Genomic DNA, 24,623 nt, shown 5'->3' with positions numbered 1-24,623 from the left:
GCCGTGTAATAAGCGGGATGATGTATAAAACGCCGTTCTATACAAAATAAGCCCCCTGAGAGCGAAGCTACACCCCTCCGCTTTGCGGGTGCTGTTCGCCCTGACATGGAAGAAGAACGCTCAGGAAAGCATCTCTGAAACTTCAGAATCTGATTCTGATCAGCAGGAGTAAATTATACTGGGAGTGGGGAGGGTGGGTGGAGGAATGTTAGTTTGTTGTTTAACCTACCCTACTCATTTAATGAAATGTATATCAGTTTGTGGTTTGTGTATGTATAAGAAAGAAAGAGTGTTAGTGTTTCATTGAGACTTGAGATTAAATAAACTGCTTATGTATTGTAGATCTTTTATATTATATTTCACATGCAGTTACACATTGTCAGTTAAAAACAAGAAAGTGGCTGGTACAAACATTGAGTGGCTGGTACCTTTTGAAATCCCCCAGCCACAGTGGCCAGCGGACATTTTTATTTATTTCCATCCCTGGTACAGTAGGTGTATATACAGGGTTCTTGCAGGTTTCAGTAAATCAAATTTAAGACCTTTTTAAGAAATGTTAAGACCATAAAGATTTACATTTAAGACCTACACGACGCATTACCAAAAATATATTCAAATCAAAGAAATTCTGAAAAGATGAATGAATTCAGTTATTGAAAAAGCATTAATTTAATTTACAGATAAAGCAATCACATTAGTAACCCATTAGTAGAATATATTTTGGGTAAAGTTTGCAGCAAGCCTCGTCCCCGGAGCTGGGTACCGCTTGTAACCAGCTGTGATGTAGCCATGTCTCATTGAAAGTACACTTTCCCATTTTCCACACGGAGCCGAACTTTAACAAACTCTGAGGAGACGCAGATGTATTTCGCAGGCAGGTGTTGCATCACAGGATTTGTAGTTTTATCACCGCGTACGGACCAACACCAAGAATCCCCAGAAAGAACTACAACAGACCAAACCAACATTCTAAGGGCAGCGTTCTGATGGTTTGTTTGTAGCAAATACTCTAGAGCTCCGCTTTGTAAGCTACGACTCAATACTTTTTTGCTACTTGTAATAACTTACTGCGGCCAGCGTTTTTGGAAATGAACGAGCTATGGCTACAGGCAGTGGCTAGCTCCACCGGTACCTCTAGCAAGAATAGGAAGCTATTCTCCGAGAAACAAATCCCTGTTGTGTATGACAAAGTAAAACGAAAGATAGTTGAGTCATTGAGAAAAACCTTAAACTAGGACATATGAGTTCAATTTAGTGTGTGGTGTTAAATGAGTGTTTACAGCAGCTTGACTGCCAGTAATAGTTGACCCTTTTTTACATTCAGAGAACACATACAACAGGAAAGAAGGACTGGTTTAAGGCAAGGTCCAGGTGATGGAGATGCACATCCCTACTGTATAGTACTGTGTATAGTACTGTGTATAGTACTGTGTATAGCACTGTGTATAGTACTGTGTAGAGTAGTGTGTATAGCACTGTGTATAGCACTGTGTATAGTACTGTGTATATTACTGTGTATAGTACTGTGTATAGTACTGTGTATAGTACTGTGTATAGCACTGTGTATAGTACTGTGTAGAGTAGTGTGTATAGCACTGTGTATAGCACTGTGTATAGCACTGTGTATAGTACTGTGTATAGCACTGTGTATAGTACTGTGTATAGCACTGTGTATAATACTGTGTAGAGTAGTGTGTATAGCACTGTGTATAGCACTGTGTATAGTTGTGTGTGTATAGCACTGTGTATAGTACTGTGTAGAGTAGTGTGTAGAGTAGTGTGTATAGTTGTGTGTATAGTAGAGTGTATAGTGGTGTGTATAGTTGTGTACCTGCTATATCGGTGTCCTCTGAGCTCTCTCTGTCAGAGATGGTACGAGTTAACCACCCAAACATGGACAATCTGGTCTGGAGGAGGGAGGAGAGGGTGGGAGAGGAGAGGGTGGGGGAGGAGGGAGGAGAGGGTGGGAGAGGAGAGGGTGGGAGAGGAGAGGGTGGGGGAGGAGGGAGGAGAGGGTGGGAGAGGAGAGGGTGGGAGAGGAAAGGGTGGGAGAGGAGAGGGTGGGGGAGGAGGGAGGAGAGGGTGGGAGAGGAGGGAGGAGAGGGTGGGAGAGGAGAGGGTGGGAGAGGAGGGAGGAGAGGGTGGGAGAGGAGGGAGGAGAGGGTGGGAGAGGAGAGGGTGGGGGAGGAGGGAGGAAAGGGTGGGAGAGGAGAGGGTGGGAGAGGAGGGAGGAGAGGGTGGGGGAGGAGGGAGGAGAGGGTGGGGGAGGGGGGAGGAAAGGGTGGGAGAGGAGGGAGGAGGGAGGAGAGGGTGGGAGAGGAGGAGAGGATGGGAGAGGAGGGAGGAGAGGGTGGGAGAGGAGAGGGTGGGAGAGGAGAGGGTGGGGGAGGAGGGAGGAGAGGGTGGGAGAGGAGGGAGGAGAGGGTGGGGGAGGAGGGAGAGGGTGGGGGAGGAGAGGGTGGGAGAGGAGAGGGTGGGGGAGGAGGGAGGAGAGGGTGGGGGAGGAAAGGGTGGGAGAGGAGAGGGTGGGGGAAGAGGGAGGAGAGTGTGGGAGAGGAGGGAGGAGAGGGTGGGAGAGGAGGGAGGAGGGAGGAGAGGGTGGGAGAGGAGGGAGGAGAGGGTGGGAGACGAGGGAGGAGAGGGTGGTGGAGGAGAGGGTGGGGGAGGAGGGAAGAGAGGGTGGGAGAGGAGAGAGGAGGAGAGGGTGGGAGAGGAGGGAGGAGAGGGTGGGGGAGGAGGGAGGAGAGGGTGGGAGAGGAGGGAGGAGAGGGTGGGGGAGGAGGGAGGAGAGGGTGGGGGGGCAGGGAGGAGAGGGTGGGGGAGGAGGGAGGAGAGGGTGGGGGGGCAGGGAGTGGGAGAGGAGGAGAGGGTGGGAGAGGATGGAGGAGAGGGTGGGGGAGGAGGGAGGAGAGGGTGGGAGAGGAGGGAGTGGGAGAGGAGGAGAGGGTGGGAGAGGAGGGAGGAGAGGGTTGGGGAGGAGGGAGGAGAGGGTGGGAGAGGAGGGAGGAGAGGGTGGGGGAGGAGGGAGGAGAGGGTGGGGGAGGAGAGGGTGGGGGGGAGGGAGGAGAGGGTGGGGGAGGAGGGAGAGACAGAGCGGGCTCTTAGTGTGTGTACGTGTGTGTTCTGCCATCTGGTGGTAATAATAATAATAATAATAATAAATGATCTTTTCTACTTTCACCTTCAGAGATGCTTTGTGGGCCCTAGCTGCCATGGTAACAGCTTCACTCAGTTTCTTCCTGTAGCTCTCCTGACTCTTTGACTAAACACACACATACACACAAACACCACACACACACACCACACAGTGTCATGACAGATTGAGAGATCTCCTACTACTGTCCCAGGCCCAGTCTCTACTTGTACATTACTTATATTACTACTTATATTACTCTGTGGGTGCGTTACTAACGGTAACAGCTCTGCTCTGGTCCAGGTGTGTGTGTGTGTGTGTGTTACTAACGGTAACAGCTCTGGTCTGGTCCAGGTGTGTGTGTGTGTGTTATTAACAGTAACAGCTCTGGTCTGGTCCAGGTGTGTGTGTGTGTGTTACTAACGGTAACAGCTCTGGTCTGGTCCAGGTGTGTGTGTGTGTTACCAACAGTAACAGCTCTGTTCTGGTCCAGGTGTGTGTGTGTGTGTTACTAACAGTCACAGCTCTGGTCTGGTCCAGGTGTGTGTGTGTGTGTTACTAACGGTAACAGCTCTGGTCTGGTCCAGGTGTGTGTGTGTTACTAACAGTAACAGCTCTGGTCTGGTTCAGGTGTGTGTGTGTGTTACTAACAGTAACAGCTCTGGTCTGGTCCAGGTGTGTGTGTGTGTGTTACTAACAGTAACAGCTCTGGTCTGGTCCAGGTGTGTGTGTGTGTGTGTTACTAACAGTAACAGCTCTGCTCTGGTCCAGGTGTGTGTGTGTTACTAACAGTAACAGCTCTGGTCTGGTCCAGGTGTGTGTGTGTTACTAACAGTAACAGCTCTGGTCTGGTCCAGGTGTGTGTGTGTGTTACTAACAGTAACAGCTCTGGTCTGGTCCAGGTGTGTGTGTGTGTGTTACTAACAGTTACAGCTCTGCTCTGGTCCAGGTGTGTGTGTGTGTGTGTTACTAACAGTAACAGCTCTGCTCTGGTCCAGGTGTGTGTGTGTGTTACTAACAGTAACAGCTCTGTTCCAGGTGTGTGTGTGTTACTAACAGTAACAGCTCTGCTCTGGTCCAGGTGTGTGTGTGTGTGTGTTACTAACAGTAACAGCTCTGCTCTGGTCCAGGTGTGTGTGTGTTACTATCAGTAACAGCTCTGGTCTGGTCCAGGTGTGTGTGTGTGTGTTACTAACAGTAACAGCTCTGGTCTGGTCCAGGTGTGTGTGTGTGTGTTACTAACAGTAACGGCTCTGCTCTAGTCCAGGTGTGTGTGTGTGTGTGTTACTAACAGTAACAGCTCTGCTCTGGTCCAGGTGTGTGTGTGTTACTAACAGTAACAGCTCTGCTCTGGTCCAGGTGTGTGTGTCTGTGTGTTACTAACAGTAACAGCTCTGGTCTGGTCCAGGTGTGTGTGTGTGTTACTAACAGTAACAGCTCTGGTCTGGTCCAGGTGTGTGTGTGTGTGTTACTAACAGTAACAGCTCTGCTCTGGTCCAGGTGTGTGTGTGTGTTACTAACAGTAACAGCTCTGCTCTGGTCCAGGTGTGTGTGTGTGTTACTAACAGTAACAGCTCTGGTCTGGTCCAGGTGTGTGTGTGTGTTACTAACAGTAACAGCTCTGCTCTGGTCCAGGTGTGTGTGTGTGTGTGTTACTAACAGTAACAGCTCTGCTCTGGTCCAGGTGTGTGTGTGTTACTAACAGTAACAGCTCTGGTCTGGTCCAGGTGTGTGTGTGTGTGTTACTAACAGTAACAGCTCTGGTCTGGTCCAGGTGTGTGTGTGTGTTACTAACAGTAACAGCTCTGCTCTGGTCCAGGTGTGTGTGTGTGTGTGTTACTAACAGTAACAGCTCTGCTCTGGTCCAGGTGTGTGTGTGTTACTAACAGTAACAGCTCTGCTCTGGTCCAGGTGTGTGTGTGTGTGTGTTACTAACAGTAACAGCTCTGCTCTGGTCCAGGTGTGTGTAGGGTTGGATCTTGGATGAAGTAACCCAGGCCCTGCTCACTGGCTCTCCCAGGTATGTCACATGGTACCTGCACTGCTCCACACACACACATATATACACACACCCAGTGTTAATGTTCATGATTACGTGTTGTCTTTGTGTGCAGGTGTATATGTATGTGTATATGTGTGTATACTGTGTGTGTGTATACTGTGTGTGTATCTTACAGGATCCAAGTCAGTCTTCTTCTTGAACTGACGGAAGCTCTTAGTATCTGGATCCTTCTCCACTATGGCCGGCCACCTGACACACACACACATAAAACACACACACATAAAACACACACACATAAAACACACACCGTTCATGGTTATAGCTCAATGGTAGTTTTTGACTGCAGATCTAGAGACTGTGAGTGTATGTAATGGTTTATATAGAGTGTGTGTAGAAGGTGTGTGTGTACCAGGGGTATCCAGGCTGCTGGGCCCAGACCAGGGCTCCAGGTACCAGGCTGGACCAGACCTCCTCTCCTTCTGAGCAGGACTCTTCGGAGGCTGCACACACACTGCGGGTCCTGTCTGTTGTCACACACACGCATGCACATCATACACACACACCATACCACACACACACAAATCACACATCCACACACATCACACGTGAGTGTTGAGTGTTGTGTGTTGAGTGTTGAGTGTTGTGTGTTGAGTGTTGAGTGTTGAGTGTTGAGTGTTGAGTGTTGAGTGTTGAGTGTGTGGATGGTGCAGTGTTTCCTGTAGGATCTTTTTTTGCAGTGGGGGCAAGTCTGTCTGAACCCCCCCAAGCTAATGTAATATTGCACATATTATTGTCCTATTTCCCCTAAAGCAGATAAGTTAGGCTACTTAAAGACACCTTACAGTCATAAAGTATGTTCTAAATGGCATAAATGCTGCCAATTAATAATTGACGTAACAACTTATTGTAAATGGTCAGTAGCCTGGCTTATCGATTCAGGTAGGCCACTCAAAAGCATGTACACTGTCTGCTTCATTTGATCTTGATAGGCTAAGCATTCTGCAGCAAATAACAACAATATACCCACTATTTATTAATTAAAACTACTTCCGCATAATAATGCGCCTAAAATACAAAAGTGAGCAAGGGCAGCAATCGCTATCGAATCGACGTGCAATTTCGCTAGCAGGGGAAGAATAGCCAACAAACAACGAAAATCACAGACTTAAATGAACTGACAACATAAGTTATACGACTTAGTTCTCAAGGACGCACACACAATCTCAACTGCACTGTGAAGCGCGTGTCCGTGCTATCCTCCGATATGCACTCTAACAATCACTGCTGATAGACGGCCAAAACTTTTGTACAGCCCTATTTCTGATGTTGTGGCGGCAGAAATTTAGCCGTGGCGGGCCGCCACAGAAAAATCAACACAGCAGAAACACTGTGGTGTGTGTGTGCGTGCGTGTGTATGGTGTGTGTACCAGGGTTGAGCTGGCAGGTCCAGTCTTCAGGAAGAGCTGACAGATCTGTGAGTGGCTGCAGCTTCCTCCACTTCCTGCAGTCTGGAGCACAACACTGGACCCAGCAGTCACCTGAGTAGGGGAGGGGAAGAGAGGTGAGGGGAGGTGAGGAGAGGGGAGGAGAAGAGAGGGGAGGGGAGGAGAGGAGAAGAGAGGGGAGGGGAAGAGGGGTGAGAAGAGAGGGGAGGGGAGGAGAAGAGAGGAAAAGAGAGGGGTGGAGAGAAGAGAAGGGAGGAGAGGAGAAAGAAAGGGAGGAGAGGGGAAGAGAGGGGAGGTGAGGAGAGGGGAGGGGAGGTGAGGAGAGGAGAGGGAGAAGAGAGGAAAAGAGAGGGGTGGGGAGAAGAGAGGGGAGGAGAGGGGAAGGAATGGGAGGAGAAGAGAGGCGAGGAGAGGGGACGAGAGGGGAGGAGAAGAGAGGGGAGGAGAGATATAGAGAGATGGAGGGAGAGATTCCAGAGGTGAACCTACACGCTGATAAGTCGGAGTCTTGATCCTCCTCCTCGTCCTGAAGTCTCTTCTTCTGTGTCTCTCTGCTGCCCTCCACCCTGCAACAGCATGGGACCACTGAACGCTCTCTGCTGCCCTCCACCCTCTGTGTCTCTCTGCTGCCCTCCACCCTCTGTGTCTCTGCTGCCCTCCACCCTCTGTGTCTCTGCTGCCCTCCACCCTCTGTCTCTCTGCTGCCCTCCACCCTCTGTGTCTCTCTGCTGCCCTCCACCCTCTGTGTCTCTCTGCTGCCCTCCACCCTCTGTGTCTCTCTGCTGCCCTCCACCCTCTGTGTCTCTGCTGCCCTCCACCCTCTGTGTCTCTGCTGCCCTCCACCCTCTGTCTCTCTGCTGCCCTCCACCCTCTGTGTCTCTCTGCTGCCCTCCACCCTCTGTGTCTCTCTGCTGCCCTCCACCCTCTGTGTCTCTGCTGCCCTCCACCCTCTGTGTCTCTCTGCTGCCCTCCACCCTCTGTGTCTCTGCTGCCCTACACCCTCTGTGTCTCTCTGCTGCCCTCCACCATCTGTGTCTCTCTGCTGCCCTCCACCCTCTGTGTCTCTCTGCTGCCCTCCACCCTCTGTGTCTCTGCTGCCCTCCACCCTCTGTGTCTCTGCTGCCCTCCACCCTCTGTGTCTCTCTGCTGCCCTCCACCCTCTGTGTCTCTGCTGCCCTCCACCCTCTGTGTCTCTCTGCTGCCCTCCACCCTCTGTGTCTCTGCTGCCCTCCACCCTCTGTGTCTCTGCTGCCCTCCACCCTCTGTGTCTCTCTGCTGCCCTCCACCCTCTGTGTCTCTGCTGCCCCCCACTCTCTGTGTCTCTCTGCTCCCCTCCACCCTGCAACAGCATCGGACCACTAAACGTGTGTGTGGTGAGTTTGTGTGTGTCTGTGATGAATGTGTTGAGTGTGTGTATGTGTATGTTTTGAGTGTCTGGGCTAAAGTGTGAGAGTGTGTGTTTTGAGTTTGTGTGTGGACGTGGTGGGTGTGTGGGCGTGGAGTGTGTGTGTGTTTTGAGTGTGTGTGGGCGTGGAGTGTGTGTGTGTGTTTTGAGTGTGTGAGGGCGTGGAGTGTGTGTGTGTTTTGAGTGTGTCTGTGGAGTGTGTGTGTGAGCCTCACTTGTGGGAGACATGGTCTATACTGGTCTGCAGCTGCTCAACTTCACTCAGCATCACTTTAGCATCTTCTACACACACACATCGCACACACACACACAACACACACACACCGGAGGAATAGTTAGACGTTACTATTAGTGGATATAGGAATACAATAATATAAATGTATTAATTTGTATAAGGTGATAGAGGGAGGATGAGAAGATGAGTGTAGGAGAATGAGAGGATGGAGGGATGAGGATGGAGGGATGAGAGTGTACCCACCCAGGCAAACATCCAAGAAGGGTTCCAGCACCCTCTGAAAGAGCTTGTCATACTGGCTGTCTGACAGAGACTGGAGGAAGGGGGAGGAGGGGAGGGGGAGGAGGGGAGAGGAGGAGATGAGGGGAAAAGGAGAGGAGGAGAGGAGGGGAAGGAGAGGAATAGGAGAGGGAGGAGAGGGAGGAGAGGAAAGGAGGGGGAGGAGGACAGGCGAGGAGGGGGAGGAGAGGAAAGGAGGGGGAGGAGAGGAGAAGAGGAGGGGAAGAGGAGAGGAGGATGTGGGAGGAGGAGAGAAGAAGGGTGAAGAGGAGGGGAGGAGGGGGGCAGTTATGGTTACACTGAGCTGTCAACAGTAAGATAACAATTTATCTCCATCCCTATCTCCAGCTACATCCCCTCTCCCTGCCTCCATTCCTCGCTCTCTACCCTGAAACTTGATCCACCCTGCCCATTTAGACAGGAGGAACATTTAATTCCACTCATCTTTCCATCCCTCCTCCTCCCTCCCAAGTCCTAGCCTCCTGTCCTCCCTCCCTCTGTCCTTCCTTCATCTCTAACTCTGATAACATTCTTCTCTTACCTCTGTTTGAATCTGTTCTCCCTTCTTAACTCTCCTCTTTTTCCCTTCTCTTTTACTCTTCTCTCTCTCTCCATTCTTCTTTAACTTCTTCACTGTCAGCCCCTCTCTCTCCTCTTTCTTCCCCTCACATCCTCTCTTTTCACTTCTCACTCCAGCACCTGAACTCTCGTCTTTTAGTGTCACCCTCTTCTTCCCTGATGGCTTCTCTCCATTCTTCAGTGAACATGGTCGCTTCCTCTGGTTCTCCCCTTCTCCTGGCTCTGCTTCCATCTTCCTCCCACCCCCATCTCCCTTTATCTCCCCTCCTCCCATCTTCCCGGACTTGGCTACAGGAGGGGCAAACTTGAACTTCTCTTTCTGGGCTGCTATGGTTACAGCTATAATACACGAACACAAACTCATCATTAAACTAGTATGTAAGCGAACGTTACTTACTGTAGCAAAAAAGTTTTCACCATCTCAGACACTAACAGCGTATAAGCAAGCTCACTTTGACCATAAGAGACACAACTACCTAGCTTTGACCATAATTGTTTTACAGTAAGTATTTAGTAACTAACATACCGCAGAAACTCTTCTCTCTGGGTGACAGAATTCCTGCTAGGTTGTTGTCTCTACTGTAGTTAGCAAGCTGGACTAGCTTACCGTTATCCGTGTCCATTCCGGCGTACAGTACAGTATACTCCTTCCGTTCGTCCTGGAGAAGGAGAAAGGTGAGTTTGAGGAAAACGATGTGGAGATGTTTCACATATGGTGTTAACGTATAGATATATACATACTTGAGTTAGCTATATGTGGTTCTGATCTCCTGGACTGTTAACTCTGAGGAGATTTCTGTCGTCAACTTGACAAACGGCGGTTGGCACGCGCACTTTTCAAACAACCTGACATGATGATTTGCCGCCACAGCAGCACCTTGATATCGTCATCCTTGACCAGCTGCGTTAAATCACATCACAATCTATTCATTCATTACAGAATCGGATTTATTGCCAACTTGGTTTACAGTGTAAACTTACACATACCAGGAATTTGCGTTAGTAGGTGGCAGTGGTGTTTTTAGACCCTTTTTAGGGGTGCTAAGCATTTCATCTCAGCACTACAACAACAAAAATGTTGTTTATTATAATTGTATGCTGGTAGTTCATGAAGAAAGGGACATCCTTATTTTTTTCCTTCATTCAATATTTTGCATAATAAATGTATTCATTGTTATCCAGTGAAATTAGGGATTTATTACAGGCATACAAACTCCTCACCTTTAGCTGAGACTCATCTTTATGAAACCAAAATAGGTAATTTACGTGATTCGTGCAGATCCCATGAGATAATTTATTTTGGGGTGGGGGGGGTCGTGGCGGGTCGTAGCCATGGCCAACACAGCATTTTACCCGTGTTTCCCAACTTTACAACTGGCTCTGGAACCAAACGTCACTCCTAATGCCTACACCTCACAGCCAATCAGAGGCAGCGTGGGGAGAGGTTTACAGACCCACTTTACATCTTCTATTCTAGTAGAAATTATGTCTATTGGATGTGTGTTAGCTTGTCAGTAAGTGATGCTTTTGACTTTTGCTTTTTAAAGTCGTTCAACACAGGTAATCCTGTTTGTTTAATTGTTTTTTATGATGTATGCTATACAACAAAATGTATGGTTAAAAGAACATGACATTGTTTACAAGAGCACAGATTAGCCTCTTTTGCTCTCAAAGTGCACCAGATTAATGCGTTTAACTCTAAAATGTAATAAATGTTCTTCTGGGGGACCATGCCCCCGGACCCCCCTAGAGGGTCGGGGGTTCGCCGTAGCCTTCTCACCTTTTATTTTTTTTACCCCTGACCTGTTTGCGTGCCTGTTATTAGCAAGGGGGTTTAGCACTTTTCCAAGGCACTGTATTCATATACCACCATACCTCTTAATGTATGAGTCAAGTAACAGTTAACCCTAACCCCAACAAATATAGTTAATTAAATGGATTGATAATGTACTCCCAGTTCCTGACTATTTGGAATAACTCGGTATACAATTTAGTATATTAGAACTCATGAAGCAAACACTTTCTTTTCGACTTCCTCAAACTCCTTAATAATAACAACAACAACAGTGTGATGTAGGCTAACTAATTCACATGCGTGAGGATATTCATACAGGAAAACTGTTCAGTTTTACTCAAATTGGTCCTCTCTCCAAAGTTTGACTCACTATTTCACCCATTGGCAGTGTGTTATGTCGATCGTTTGAAAAGTGTCCCCCCAAAACACAATTTCCCATCATTCTTAGCGATCCTGGCACGTGGAAGGGGTGCGGAAGGGGGAGGGGAGTGGGAGAGGGGAGGCAGAGTAATCCAAGATGTTTATTTGTTCATTGTGATTACGAAATAACAGCACGGTTTTTCACCTCTCTGTATTATTTGCCTCCGTGTTGCAGCCTGGAGAAGTGACTCAGTTATTAACAGATTTGACGCTATCAGAATAAAACCACAACGGCTGTTAATGAGGCGCTAAGGGGACTGGCAGCCTCCTGCGCGTGTGTCCTGTTCTTCTGTCAAAACGTGAAACTGCCGCTATACTGGACTGCGGCCTGTGGCGCGGGGTGATTCAGTTGGAGTTTACAGACGGAATACGGGAAATAGCTGCGAAAAAACAAAGGCAAACGAGACTATTTAACTATTTTATCAGGCATTCGGGAAGATACCCCTTTTAACAGACGGAGGGACTTAGTCTGCCCTGTCTGCCACGGTGAGTGCCCTATTGGCGGTATCACGGATGTCGGATACGAGCACGAGGCGCCATTCGCTGGTTACCGTGTCCGTCACCGCCTCTGTGTGTTTGGACTGGCATATATAAACCGAGGCTATGCTCAAACGTACAGACCCAGCGACACACACTCACACGATTTGAGGCAGTACTGAGTTTAAACAACCTAGTAGCCTGCATACCACTCACACAGACTGACAGCTTTGCAGAAGGACGTTTTTGATAATCTTAGATACTCGATTTTTTTTCTGTCTAAATGGATACATTTGCATAGTTGCATAGGAAGTAGCTGAAGTGAGGAAGCTAGCTTGCAGGCTAGCTACATACCCGTCAGACAGACTAGTTGGGCGTATTTTTGTTGTGTTTTGGAGAGAGCAGACATAGTCCAGCAGGAAGGGCGGAGGGACGCAGCGCTGACAGCCGTAAGGGGAGGGCAGAGTGAGTGAGTGTGTGAGAGGGAGAGAGACAGCGAGAAAGGGGGCAAAGGGACTGTGTTAGAGGGAGGGGGTGGAGTGAGTGTGTGTGTGTGTGGGGGGGGCACATATTCATGAGGTCTGACAGAGGCGTGGCTATGCAAATCAGCTGCTCTTTTCTAGACACTCAGTAGGCGTAGTGACGTGAGGGGTGGGGAGTGAGTCTCAAACTCTCTCACACACACTACGCTCTGTCTCTCTCACACACACACACTCCGCTCTGTCTCTCTCACATACACTCCACTCTGTCTCACACACACACTCCACTCTGTCTCACACACACACACACTCCGCTCTTTCTCTCTCACACACATACACTCCGCTCTGTCTCCCTCTTACACACACACATACGCAGCCTCTTTCAGAGTGTGTGGTTTCCCCTGGCTGGGTGAGTACAAGTCTGTCAGACCAGACAACAGACCAGTTGACGCCCCTCTCTAAACCCTCCCTTTCTTTCTCCTCAGCTCCATGCCATTGGTCAACACACCCGGAGCCCCGCCTACCGGAAGAAGATGATCAGGATGTCATTGGACAAAGAGACTGTCCTTTCCAGAGACCCAGTCCTCCCAGCATGCCCTGGGGCTGGGAGTGGAGCTCTGAACGACCAATCCAACAGCCTAGTCCCCAAACCAGGAAAGACACGCCCCCTCTGTCCGAAAAATGGGATCCAGGCTCCACCCCCACCCCAGGCCCCACCCCCTGCATCCCAGCAGCGAATGGCGAAGCGGCGTTACTCGGTGGGCGTTGGCTTCAAGCATCCGGGCTTCAGCAAGCGCCGTCGCCGTGCCAACAGCGACAGCCTATCAGAGCCCTCCCTCCCCACCAACTTCCTCCTGGGCGGGAACATCTTTGACCCACTGAACCTCAACTCCCTATTGGATGAGGAGGTGAGCCGCACGCTGAACGCGGCCACACCCCAAAGCTCTCCCCTGCCGGCGCGGGCCAGAGACCCCGTCCAGATCCTGGTACCCCGTGACATCACGGACCCCCTCAACCTGAAGAGCGGGGGGCCAGAGGGGCTGCTGCTGTCCCCCCTGAAGAGCAGGAAGAGGCACAGGAACAGGCACCACGGGGCCGACGCCCTCTCGGACTCCGCCAGGTCGAAGGGCGCAGGTGAGCTGGTGTTGGGGGCTCAGGCTGTTGCAGTACCAGCAGCGTCCAGAGAGGGCAGTGTGACGTCTCCTCTCCCCTACGAGCTCAATACTTCCATCAATTGCAGGGACGAGGTGGTCCCGCCCATCCTGCCCCGGAGACACACCCACCCAGGTCCCTCCTCCAAGACCCGTCACCATGCTGATGGCCATCGGCCACGGAAACGCCGGCGCACAACCTCCGCCAGGTCTGAGCACCCTCCGTCTCTGACTCCGCCCCCTCCGAGCTTCCACACGCCACTGGGGGCGGGGCCTCAAAGACACAAGCCGCTGGCACCCCCTCCGAGGAAGAAAAACAAGTATCTCCACGGCAACTTCAGTCGTTACTATGGCTACCGCGGTTGCTACGGCGCCGGAGCCGAGGGGCGGGTCGGGCCAGGGGAAGATCCCCGCCTCGAGATGCTGCAGCCTGATTGGTTCAGAGGGAAGACGGCACTGGACATTGGCTGCGGCACGGGTCACATGACCCTGGCCATCGCTCGCAGGTTTGGCCCCGCCCACATCCTGGGCGTGGACATGGATGAGCGCCTGGTGCACGCCGCCAGGAAGAACGTACGGCACTTCCTGTCTCAAAGCCTCGCACAGGAAGCTGAGGAGAGGGGGGGGGGGTGGGTCACTGGAGGATCCTGGGAAACAAACGATAGCTGCAGGAGTTGATGGAAGCAGGAGGGAGGAGAGAGGAGAAGAGGGGAGGGAGGAGAGAGGAGAAGAAGAGTTACAGAGGTTACTGACAGTGTTGGGGCGCCACCCAGACAGGAAGACCCACGCCCCTTTCCCGCTCTGTCTCCGGGTGACCAGGGGCCCCCTGGCTGCTCCCCCCCTGGCCGCCTCTCCCCACCCCGGAACATTCCCCCACAACGTCACCTTTCTCACGGTAAGCAGACAGTCTGGGGGGGGGGACTCTATCCCACACACACAGTCTCTCTCCCACACACACACACTCTCCCACACACACACTCTCTCTCCCACACACACTCTCTCTCTTCCACACCCACACACACACTCTCTCTCCCACACACACTCTCCCACACACTCTCTCTCCCACACACACTCTCTCTCCTACTCACACACTGTCTCCCACACACTCTCTCTCCCACTCTCTCTCTCCCACACACACTCTCCCACACACACTCTCTCTCCCACTCTCTCTCTCCCACACACACTCTCTCCCACACACACTCTCTCTCACACACACTCTCTCTCTCCCACACACACACTCTCTCCCACACACTCTCTCTCCCACACACAATCTCTCTCCTACTCACACACTCTCTCTCCCACACACACTCTGTCTCCCACACACACTCTCTCTCCCCCACACACTCTCTCTCCCCCACACACTCTCTTTCCCCCACACACACTCTCTCTCTCCCACACACTCTCTCCCACACACACTCTCTCTCCCACACACACTCTCTCCCTCTTCCACTGTGTCCAAATGTCTCTTTCCATGTGAGAGAGACTGTGTGTGTACTTCTGCATATCTAGGTCACATGTATCCTTTTACAACATTATGTAATGTCAGCAGCTGTCAGACCTGTGTGAGTGTATTTATTTATGTGTGTGTGTACACATGCAAACTAACTAGTTTATGCTCTGGGCCTTGCTTAAATACTCTTCCTTCTAAATCCACTCTACTGTACTCTACTGTATTGTGTTTCTACTCTATTGTGTTTCCACTCTACTGTTCTATACTGTGCTCTAGTCAACAGTACGCTACTGTGTCTCTACTGTGCTCTACTGTGTCTCTACTGTACTCTTCTCTACTGTACTGTACTGTGCTCTACTCCAGTGTTTCCCCTACGTTGATTTTGTCGTGGCGACCCGCCACGGCTAAATTTCTGCCGCCACGGTATCAGAAATAGGGCTGTACAAGATTTGAGGCCGTTTAACAGCAGTGATTGTTAGAGCGCATGTCGGAGAATTGCACGGAAACGCGCTTTACAGCGCAGTTGAAATTGCATTTGTGCTTCCTTGAGAACTGTAAGTCGTATAACTTATGTTTTCAGTTCATTAAAGCCTGTATAGCCTTGTATTCTTCCCCTGCTAGCATAGACCTGGGGACAGACCTGCCCCCACTGCAAAAAAAATCCTAGGGGAAACACTGTACTCTATTGTGTCTCTACTGTGCTCTACTCTACTGTACTCTACTGTGTCTCTACTGTGTCTCTACTGTGTCTCTACTTTACTGTACTTTACTGTACTCTACTGTGTCTCTACTGTGCTCTACTCTATTGTGTCTCTACTGTGCTCTACTCTACTGTGCTCTACTGTGCCTACTTTACTGTGCTGTATTCTACTGTACTTTAGTTTACTGTGTCTGTACTTTGCTATACTCTACTGCAGTGGTTCTCAAACCTGTCCTCAGGGACCACCTGTCCTGCATGTTTTAGATGTTTCCCTGCTCCAACACACCTGATTCAAATGAATGGGTCGTTATCTAGCTCTGCATAAACCTGGTAACGAACATGCATTTGAATCAGGTGTGTTGGAGCAGGGAAACATCTAAAACATGCAGGACAGGTGGTCCCTGAGGACAGGTTTGAGAACCACTGATGTACTGTGTCTCTACTGTGCTCTACTCTACTGTGCTGTACTCTACCCTGCTGTACTCACTTTTGACCCTGTCTGTTGCCAGGGCAACTATGTGATGGACAGGGAGGCAGGGCTGGAGCAGTATGATGTCATCCTGTGTCTGGGCATGGCCAAGTGGGTGCATCTTCACCATGGTGACTGGGGAGTTACCAGGCTGTTCAGACGAGCCTATCAAAGCCTCCAGCCTGGAGGACACTTCCTGCTCGAGGCCCAATCATGGAGCAGCTACTGTCACAGCAAGAGGACCTCGGTGAGACAGACACACTGTATACACACACTTAAACACTCTTACACACTCTTAGGCCATGTTCACGCTTGACTTTTTTTTTTTTTTTTTTTTTTTTTTTTACCGCTGCCTTTTTACATGCAACCCTATGGGAAAAGGAAAAAGCGTCCGCCTTTTAAAAACTTCAAAAAAAGCGCAGCACCCGACGCCTTAATGAGAAAAATGTTCTCAACTTTTTTTTAAAGTGCTGGGTGACGTTTGGCTCCTCAAACGCCAAAGCTAAAGCAAGTAATTACATTTTATCCGCCATAGTAGCTAGCTCTGGCTCTAGCTGTCATTCTGTCAATAAGTAACCAATGGAAAAAAACGGATAATGATGTATCGCTAGAATGTATGATTCCCGTTCAGGTTACAGAATTCTCGCACTGAAAGCTCTCAAAAGGCGCTCAAAAGGAGCTCAAAAGGCGCTCAAAAGGAGCTCAAAAGGCGCTCAAAAGGAGCTCAAAAGGAGCTCAAAAGGCGCTCAAAAGGCGCTCAAAAGGAGCTCAAAAGGCGCTTTTTTCTAACAAAAACAAGTCAAGTGTGAACACACGGCCTTAAACACTCACAAATGAGCTGTGTGGTCTGGTCAACATGATAGTATGCTGTTGGTTTCCTAGGAGACAACGTTGAAGAACTTCCGTAACATTCGTCTGCGTCCGGAGAAGTTCTGTTCCTATCTGACCTCCTCCAAGGGAGGGTTCTCCTCCTACCACCTCCTCCTCTCAGACACAGGTACCTCCTCCTACCACCTCCTCCTCTCAGACACAGGTACCTCCTCCTACCACCTCCTCCTCTCAGACACAGGTACCTCATCCTACCACCTCCTCCTCCTCCTTCCACGTCCTCCTCTCTTCCTACCACCTCTTCCTCTCCTCCTCCTCTTCCTCGCTTCCTCTTTCCCTCAGACACAGGGACCTCCTCCTCCTCCTACCACGTCCTCCTCTCTTCCTACCACCTCGTCCTCCTCTCCTCCTACCACCTCTTCCTCTCCTCCTCTTCCTCGCTTCCTCTTTCCCTCAGACACAGGGACCTCCTCCATGAGCAAGCCATTTAGTATGTGTGTGTTTGTCTTCAGGTTACCACAGGCCCATCTACCTTTTCCACAAAGGCCCCACTTCCAGGAAGTGACACAACAGGAAGGAAATGGCGGTCAGCCCAGGGCTTGGTGTGTGACTGGATAACCTCTGACTACAAGAAACTGATTGGTCGATGCTGACAGCTAGACCACAGGATTGGACAGCTCTGTGATCACGTGATCTGCTCTGTGATCACGTGATCTGCTTGTTCACAGAAGACTGGGAGACACATAACACACACACACACATCACACATACCTAACACACACCTAGCACACACACACACACATAACACACACACACACCTAGCACACACACACACACATCACACACACACATCACACACACACACATATCACATGTGTGTGTCAGAGAGAGAGTGTGTGTGTGTGTGTCAGAGTGTATGTGTGTGTGTCAAAGAGTGTGTGTGCGTGTGTCAGTGTGTGTGTGTGTGTGTGTGTTAACTATGTCAGAGAGTGTGTGTGTTAACCATGTCGTAGTTTCTATTTTTCATCAATAAAGTGTATTGATTAACCTGCCCTTTCTCTCTATTAGCAGCAAATTACACTGACTGGTTATGAAGACTGGTTGTTATGAACTGACTGGTTGTTATAAACTGACTGGTTATGAAGACTGGTTGTTATGAACTGACTGGTTGTTATAAACTGACTGGTTATGAAGACTGGTTGTTATGAACTGACTGGTTATGAGTAAAAACCTGTTTCCTTAGTTTCTTCTAAATCCTGTCTGCAGTTCTCTCTCCAGCCACCAGGTGTGGCTAGAGGCTGACAGGACTCAGACCTGGCCTGAAGACACCAGAAAAACACAATTTATTTTATATATTCAATCTTTTCATATTAAAGATCATATATACTATATTTCCAAACATACGTCTAACCAGGCCACTCCGTGTATCTGATCCATGAAACAGCGTAGAGTTATATACTTATGATATATGTTGCTGCTGTAGTTTCTATATGCAGTATTAATATTTACTTTGGATAAAACTGTTTGCTACATCAATAAAACGTCAATGTAAAACGTTAAATATATATTTTCATGTATATGCATCTCACTAACTGATGTATAACTGCTGACTCCGCTGCTGGTTACCTCAGGACAAACTCAGACATATTGATGATATTGTGTAGTTTATTGATTAGCATAATCACATTAGTCCCAAACTTGATTAGAATATTCAACACAATGTTTCCACCCTAAACAGATGGCCTCATCCATCCCTCCATCTCTATAGCCCTCCTTCACTTCACCTCTCCATCCCTCCATCTCTATAGCCCTCCTTCACCTCACCTCTCCATCCCTCCATCTCTATAGCCCTCCTTCACCTCTCCTCCATCCCTCCATCTCTATAGCCCTCCTTCACCTCTCCTCTCCATCCCTCCATCTCTATAGCCCTCCTTCACCTCTCCATCCCTCCATCTCCATAGCCCTCCTTCATCTCATCCATCCCTCCATCTCTATAGCCCTCCTTCACCTCTCCATCCCTCCATCTCTATAGCCCTCTTTCACCTCTCCATCCCTCCATCTCTATAGCCCTCCTTCACCTCTCCATCCCTCCATCTCTATAGCCCTCCTTCACCTCTCCATCCATCCATCTCTATAGCCCTCCTTCACCTCTCCATCCCTCCATCTCTATAGCCCTCCTTCACCTCTCCATCCCTCCATCTCTATAGCCCTCCTTCACCTCTCCTCTCCATCCCTCCATCTCTATAGCCCTCCTTCACCTCTCCTCTCCATCCCTCCATCTCTATAGCCCTCCTTCACCTCTCCATCCCTCCATCTCTATAGCCCTCCTTCACCTCTCCATCCCTCCATCTCTATAGCCCTCCTTCACCTCTCCATCCCTCCATCTCTATAGCCCTCCTTCACCTCTCCATCCCTCCATCTCTATAGCCCTCCTTCACCTCTCCATCCCTCCATCTCTATAGCCCTCCTTCAGACATGTTGAGGAATATTGTAATTTATTGATGTGCATAATCATATTGTTACAAACGTAATAGGCTTGATTATATCCTATTGTTTGTATCTTAACCTTTCACCTCTTCATCCCCCTCTCCACCTGCATCCAATCACTCTATACGTACCCCCTCACAATCTCTCCCTCATCCTCTCCCTATTCCTTCCATCTCTTCCTCCCCTTCTCCACCCCTCCCTCATCCTCTCCCTATGCCCCCTCTTCAAACTCTTCACCTTCTCTCTCATTGGCCCAGCGTCTGGGTTATTGGCTCTGATTGGCTGCTGGAGGAATTTATTCCTCAGCAGGGCGGGGCCAGAGGTGGACAAGCCTGCATTAGACCAGCTGAGCAGGTTACCATGGAAATTGTAATCCTTCATGTAGTAGTCAATACGGTCAGAAGAGAGAGGGGCGTCCCACACCTCAATGTCACAGATCTGACCTTCGAACCCTGACACAGTCAGAACTGCTGGGCCTCTGCTGAGCACACTCTACACACACACAGAGACACATACACACACAGAGAAACACATTCAGTTAAGATTACTTTGTGTACTCACTTAATCCATCTCAACTCTCCTCCTGTCCTCTCCTATCTGTTCTATTTCTTCTCATCCTCCTTTACTTCTCTCATCTCCTCCTCTCCGCTCCTCCTTTCCTATCTTCTCCTCCTCCTGTCCTCCTCCTCTCCTCCTCTCCTCCTGTCCTCCTGTCCTCCTGTCCTCCTCCACTCACCGTTCTTCCCATAATCTTCATGACGCTGCTGGTACTTCCCCTGAACATCTGAGCCACACCCCCACTGGCCTCCCAGGTCACACAGATACTGGTCCAGTGAGAGAAGAGAGATGTGGTCCATGGCTGATAGGAATAGAAGTTCTTTCTGAAGCCGGACAGTGATAGTGTGTCTATAACACCGTTTCTGGACAGAGAAAGGCTGAAATATGAGCCTGGGATCTGGAGTGTGAACAGGTTCAGGTCATCTAGTGTCTCGGCTATGTAGCGCAAACACACCGTCACACCTTGTAGAGGGGGGGGGGAGGGAGAGGGGCTGTAGGGGAGGGTGGTACTGAAGGAGGGAGAGGAGGAGGGGAAGGGGGAGGAAGAGGGAGAGGAGGAGGGGGAGGAAGAGGGAGAGGAGGAGGGGGAGGAAGAGGGAGAGGAGGAAGGCAAGGGGGAGGAGGAGGGGAAGGGAGAGGAAGAGGGAGAGGAGGAGGGGGAGGAAGAGGGAGAGGAGGAGGGGGAGGAAGAGGGAGAGGAGGAAGCCAAGGGGGAGGAGGAGGGGAAGGGAGAGGAAGAGGGAAAGGAGGAGGGGGAGGAAGAGGGAGAGGAGGAGGGGGAGGAAGAGGGAGAGGAGGAAGGCAAGGGGGAGGAGGAGGGGAAAGGAGAGGAGGAGAAGTGGGAGGGAGAGGAGGAGGGGGAGGAATAAGGGAAGGGGGTGGAGGAGGGAGCAACAGAGGGGGAGAACAGGGTGACAGTTCCTTCCGGAGACAGAATGAACATCCAGCCATGGAGATCTGGAGAGAGGAGGAAGAGAGGGAGACATTAACAGCCTAAAAATAATCGTCATTATTATGGGGCTCCAACCAAGGCTGGAGTGGGTAATCAGGAGAATTCCCGGTGGGCCGCTTCACTTTTGGGCTGGTCGAGGATTAGTTTTGTTGACATTTGTAACGTTAGTCTATGTTCTCTTAAAATATGCTACACACGTTCCGCATTCTGACATCGCAGCCTCTGCATGGGTTGTACCATGTGAGGGAGATCTCCCCTCCCAAATAGAGTTGGTTGGGTCCATAGCCTGTCTTTTCTAAAAAGTTTTCTCAGATAGGCTACTGATAGCTGGGCCGGGTGGCCCTACCGTAACGATACGCGTCAGGGAAGATGGATGGGAGGAAGAGGCCAGGAGGGGCTGAAAAGCCAGGTTGAAAAAATAAAGGCACTGGAGGAGGATGCTGCCAAATGTGCCAAGCTTACCGATTCATTTTCAAGAGGACAAACCCAAGTGGCAACTGGTATTGAGAGATATAGGCCTAATGATTAGCATTAGCATTAGCAACGTAATTGTGTGGCGGCCTGGAGAAACCCTTCACATGGTGAACATTTTACTCTCTGCGTGGTATACATCTTTGGAATCTACAAACTTTCCTGAATACAAATCTGTTTAAATCACTCAGATATCTTTATCACAATTCAAGTTACATCATTTTAAAGTTATGGAGTTAGATTAGTTTCATAATTCAAACAAACAAACTTAACACGATCCAAACAAACGTAACACAATTCAAACAAACGTAACACGATTCACAAATGTATTTCGTGATTCTCAAATGTAACGCGATTCACAAATAAATGACCCTATTACATTCGTTTGCAACCTGACAAACACAACTTACAAATCCCTGCATTCGTTGGTGTGAATCCCTGCATTCGTTCGTGTGAATCCCTGCATTCGTTCGTGTGGATTTTTGGAACTTTCCTGACGCGCTTAGATTCACAAATGCATTTTTTCTAAAAGATATCCTCTGCAGCCTATCAGATCGTCTCTTCCAATTTTAGCCAATCACATTAACGTGTCTATGTGGTCTTCAACAACCTGCCATAATGACGGACATTGTCTCCTTCAGATCACGAGCAATGTCGTCTGGTAGCATGTAGGTGAAATGTTGCTTGTTAATCTTATTAAACCGATGATCATACGTGATTGAATATGGTTGAGAATGGCTGGATTCATGTTTAGTCATTTTCCGTGTTTCATAGGCTAACGCAGAGCCCGTCTACCCATATTAGACATTCTCCGGTGATTGGCTAAAATTGGAGACATCTGATAGGCTGCAGAGGATATCTTTTAGAAAAAATGCATTTGTGAATCTAAGCGCGTCAGGAAAGTTCCAAAAATCCACACGAACGAATGCAGGGATTCACACGAACGAATGCAGGGATTCAGACCAACGAATGCAGGGATTTGTAACTTGTGTTTGTCAGGTTGCAAACGAATGTAATAGGGTCATTTATTTGTGAATCGCGTTACATTTGAGAATCACGAAATACATTTGTGAATCGTGTTACGTTTGTTTGAATCGTGTTACATTTGTTTGTTTGAATCGTGTTATGTTTGTATGAATCGTGTTACGTTTGTTTGGATCGTGTTAAGTTTGTTTGAATCGTGTTGCGTTTGTTTGTTTGAATTATGAAACTAATCTAACTCCATATAAAGTTGACCTGTGTCAAAAAGTGATAAGGGAGAAAACTGCATTCAAAGATTCAACTCCGTTTCATTCTAATTCTATTGTGATGCAGGAGGGAAACATCAACACTCAACTCGACTGATTCAAACTGATTCTCAATCTGTTTACATTACTGTAATAACTTCTCAGCAAGTTATTTTTAAGTTTAACAGCCTGACTTCATTGATCAGTTGTTTGGGGCTGCTGCAGCACTCAAAAGAGTAGGCAAACTGAGCATTTGATTCGACATGGTTTGAAACTTGCTAGCTATGTCCATCATTTGAAACAGATGAAATCAATTTTGAGTGGTTGTGTTTAGTCAATGACATGTTTTTTCTTTTGTATTTTTGATTGTTGCCATTTGTGTTTAACAGTATGGATGACATGTGCATTAGAGTGCACTATGTGTTTTGATAATGAGAATGTATTTACAGTTTTGCTAAAATGTCCAAGTGAGATCTGCAAATTGTGTTTTACCATGTGATATGGTTAAGGTATCGACAACAGACTGCACAATTAGCTACATGAGTTCAGGCAACTGAGAGCTTTGTTCAGCCAATGGGTTTTAGTGTTTTAGCAATTGAGAAAAACTGTGACAGTTTTCATAAGTAATCATATACTTTTTGTACATTACAATTAAGTGTAGGGTGTTAACGATACAAAACAAAAACAAAAATCTCAATTTTGACAGAAAACAGATTTTCGATGTTTTTTCGCTTATAGCCAACAATGAGCGGCCGCGAAATCTGACGGGTTATTGCAGACCGCTACACAGTTATTCAGCTGATATCGTTGTAGCGTTGTCAAACTATTCGCAAGCAAAATATAAAATGTAATTAAAATATTAGCCTTTTGTCATAAAAAAAAGAGTGGGCCGGTCTTGGGCCTGAAAATCCCGGGCTGAAAAGTGGCCTCACTCCGGCCCTGCTCCTACCTGTCGAAGCTGCGTCTGACCCCGCTCGGTCTAACATCGACAGCACCGCTAGCGCACACAGCACGAGATATGTCCTCATCTTCATTGAGGTGGATCTCACGCGCACTGTGACTTGTTCTTGCTTCAATTTCTACTTAGTCTTAAGGTGTCACCCCGTTGTTCAATGTAGAATGTTGAAATCAGTTTCGTTTCTGCTTCTTTTGGACAGTTTCGTTTTACCGCTGCGCTTCTGTGACATGCTTGCGTGTAAAAAGGGCTATACAAAAACATTTGATTTGATTCCTCATTCTCAGTGGCTGAGCTTGCGTACGGGAATAATGCAACGCTTTTCAACTAATAACTCAACTGGTCAAACCTCACGACCCACATTTTACCTGGGAGGAGGGGGGGGGCGGCTGGTGTTGTGTCGGATTTACGGTGGCCCTGAAGTGCAAAACACACCTCCTAATATGAGTAGGCTTATATCCCCCAAATGAAAACACTCCCCCCCGAATACGAGTCAACTCCCCCCAAATCGGATGACTTGTTCACCTCCCCCCAATACAAAAACATGCTCCCCCAAATGGAAAACGACACTTCTGTCGACCCCATCATATGAACCAAGCAGGACATAGTGTGTACCATTTCTACAATACTGTGACACAGAAATGGAAGGTCAGCCTCGTGGAAGAGGGGTGAGGGTGCGGGGAGGAAGGGGAAGGGGACAAAACGGGAAGAGGAAGAAGAGGCCAAGTACATATGCGCTATCCTGATGAGATAAGACACTCTAAAAGATTCTTTCCACGCTGCATGGCAAGGGAAGATATTTGTTGTGATGTGGATGAGAATTTGTGGCCCAACAGGAACGTCAGGAGGTGTAGGAAGACTGCACTGTAATTCCTACAACACTGCATGTACAGTTTTCCCTAAGGAGATTGTCCTATGTTCACATTTACAGTATTTTCTTTTCTGTATCGCAATGACATTATCACGGCTGTACTGAGGACCCAAACGCACGACACACAAGGTTCTGGATGTGCGCATAGTTTACATCAGAACATCCCTCCAGAGTACACTGTTATATTGACAACATGACTAAGCAATTTGACTGTCTTATCCGTACACAATGACACAAGGACTTGTCATTCTGATGG

At 48.8% G+C, this 24,623-nt stretch overlaps 3 protein-coding genes across 3 annotated transcripts; 1 reads left to right on the top strand and 2 right to left on the bottom strand.

The window, feature by feature from the left end:
* Positions 1-11: 11 nt before the first annotated feature.
* LOC124465907 (zinc finger CW-type PWWP domain protein 1-like) lies at positions 12-12,156 on the bottom strand. Its single transcript, XM_047017557.1, has 12 exons — positions 12,125-12,156; positions 9,686-9,737; positions 8,464-8,533; positions 8,201-8,267; positions 7,070-7,146; positions 6,563-6,673; positions 5,545-5,659; positions 5,309-5,384; positions 5,070-5,174; positions 3,182-3,262; positions 1,832-1,907; positions 12-946 (listed from the first exon to the last, which is right to left on the bottom strand). Exons 4-12 carry the CDS (start codon positions 8,251-8,253, stop codon positions 795-797), a joined length of 846 nt encoding a protein of 281 aa, XP_046873513.1. The 5' UTR covers positions 8,254-8,267; positions 8,464-8,533; positions 9,686-9,737; positions 12,125-12,156; the 3' UTR covers positions 12-794.
* mepceb (methylphosphate capping enzyme b) lies at positions 10,796-18,575 on the top strand. The gene is given in 6 exon segments (XM_047017574.1): positions 10,796-11,779; positions 12,735-14,029; positions 14,031-14,295; positions 16,060-16,266; positions 16,902-17,016; positions 17,360-18,575. Coding segments are annotated over 5 exon segments (1,887 nt in total). The 5' UTR covers positions 10,796-11,779; positions 12,735-12,782; the 3' UTR covers positions 17,413-18,575.
* A 658-nt stretch (positions 18,576-19,233) lies between these two features.
* Positions 19,234-23,879, bottom strand: LOC124465902 (cell wall protein RBR3-like). The gene is made up of 3 exons (XM_047017550.1): positions 23,491-23,879; positions 20,071-20,849; positions 19,234-19,826 (listed from the first exon to the last, which is right to left on the bottom strand). The coding sequence occupies exons 1-3, from the start codon at positions 23,573-23,575 to the stop codon at positions 19,470-19,472; spliced, it is 1,221 nt and encodes a 406-aa protein (XP_046873506.1). The 5' UTR covers positions 23,576-23,879; the 3' UTR covers positions 19,234-19,469.
* Positions 23,880-24,623: the final 744 nt, after the last annotated feature.

This window comes from Hypomesus transpacificus, unplaced genomic scaffold, assembly GCF_021917145.1.
Source record: "Hypomesus transpacificus isolate Combined female unplaced genomic scaffold, fHypTra1 scaffold_61, whole genome shotgun sequence".
NCBI lineage: Eukaryota > Metazoa > Chordata > Actinopteri > Osmeriformes > Osmeridae > Hypomesus > Hypomesus transpacificus.
The sequence above is the reverse complement of the archived record's forward strand: the minus strand, read 5'-3'. Positions and strand labels throughout refer to the sequence as shown.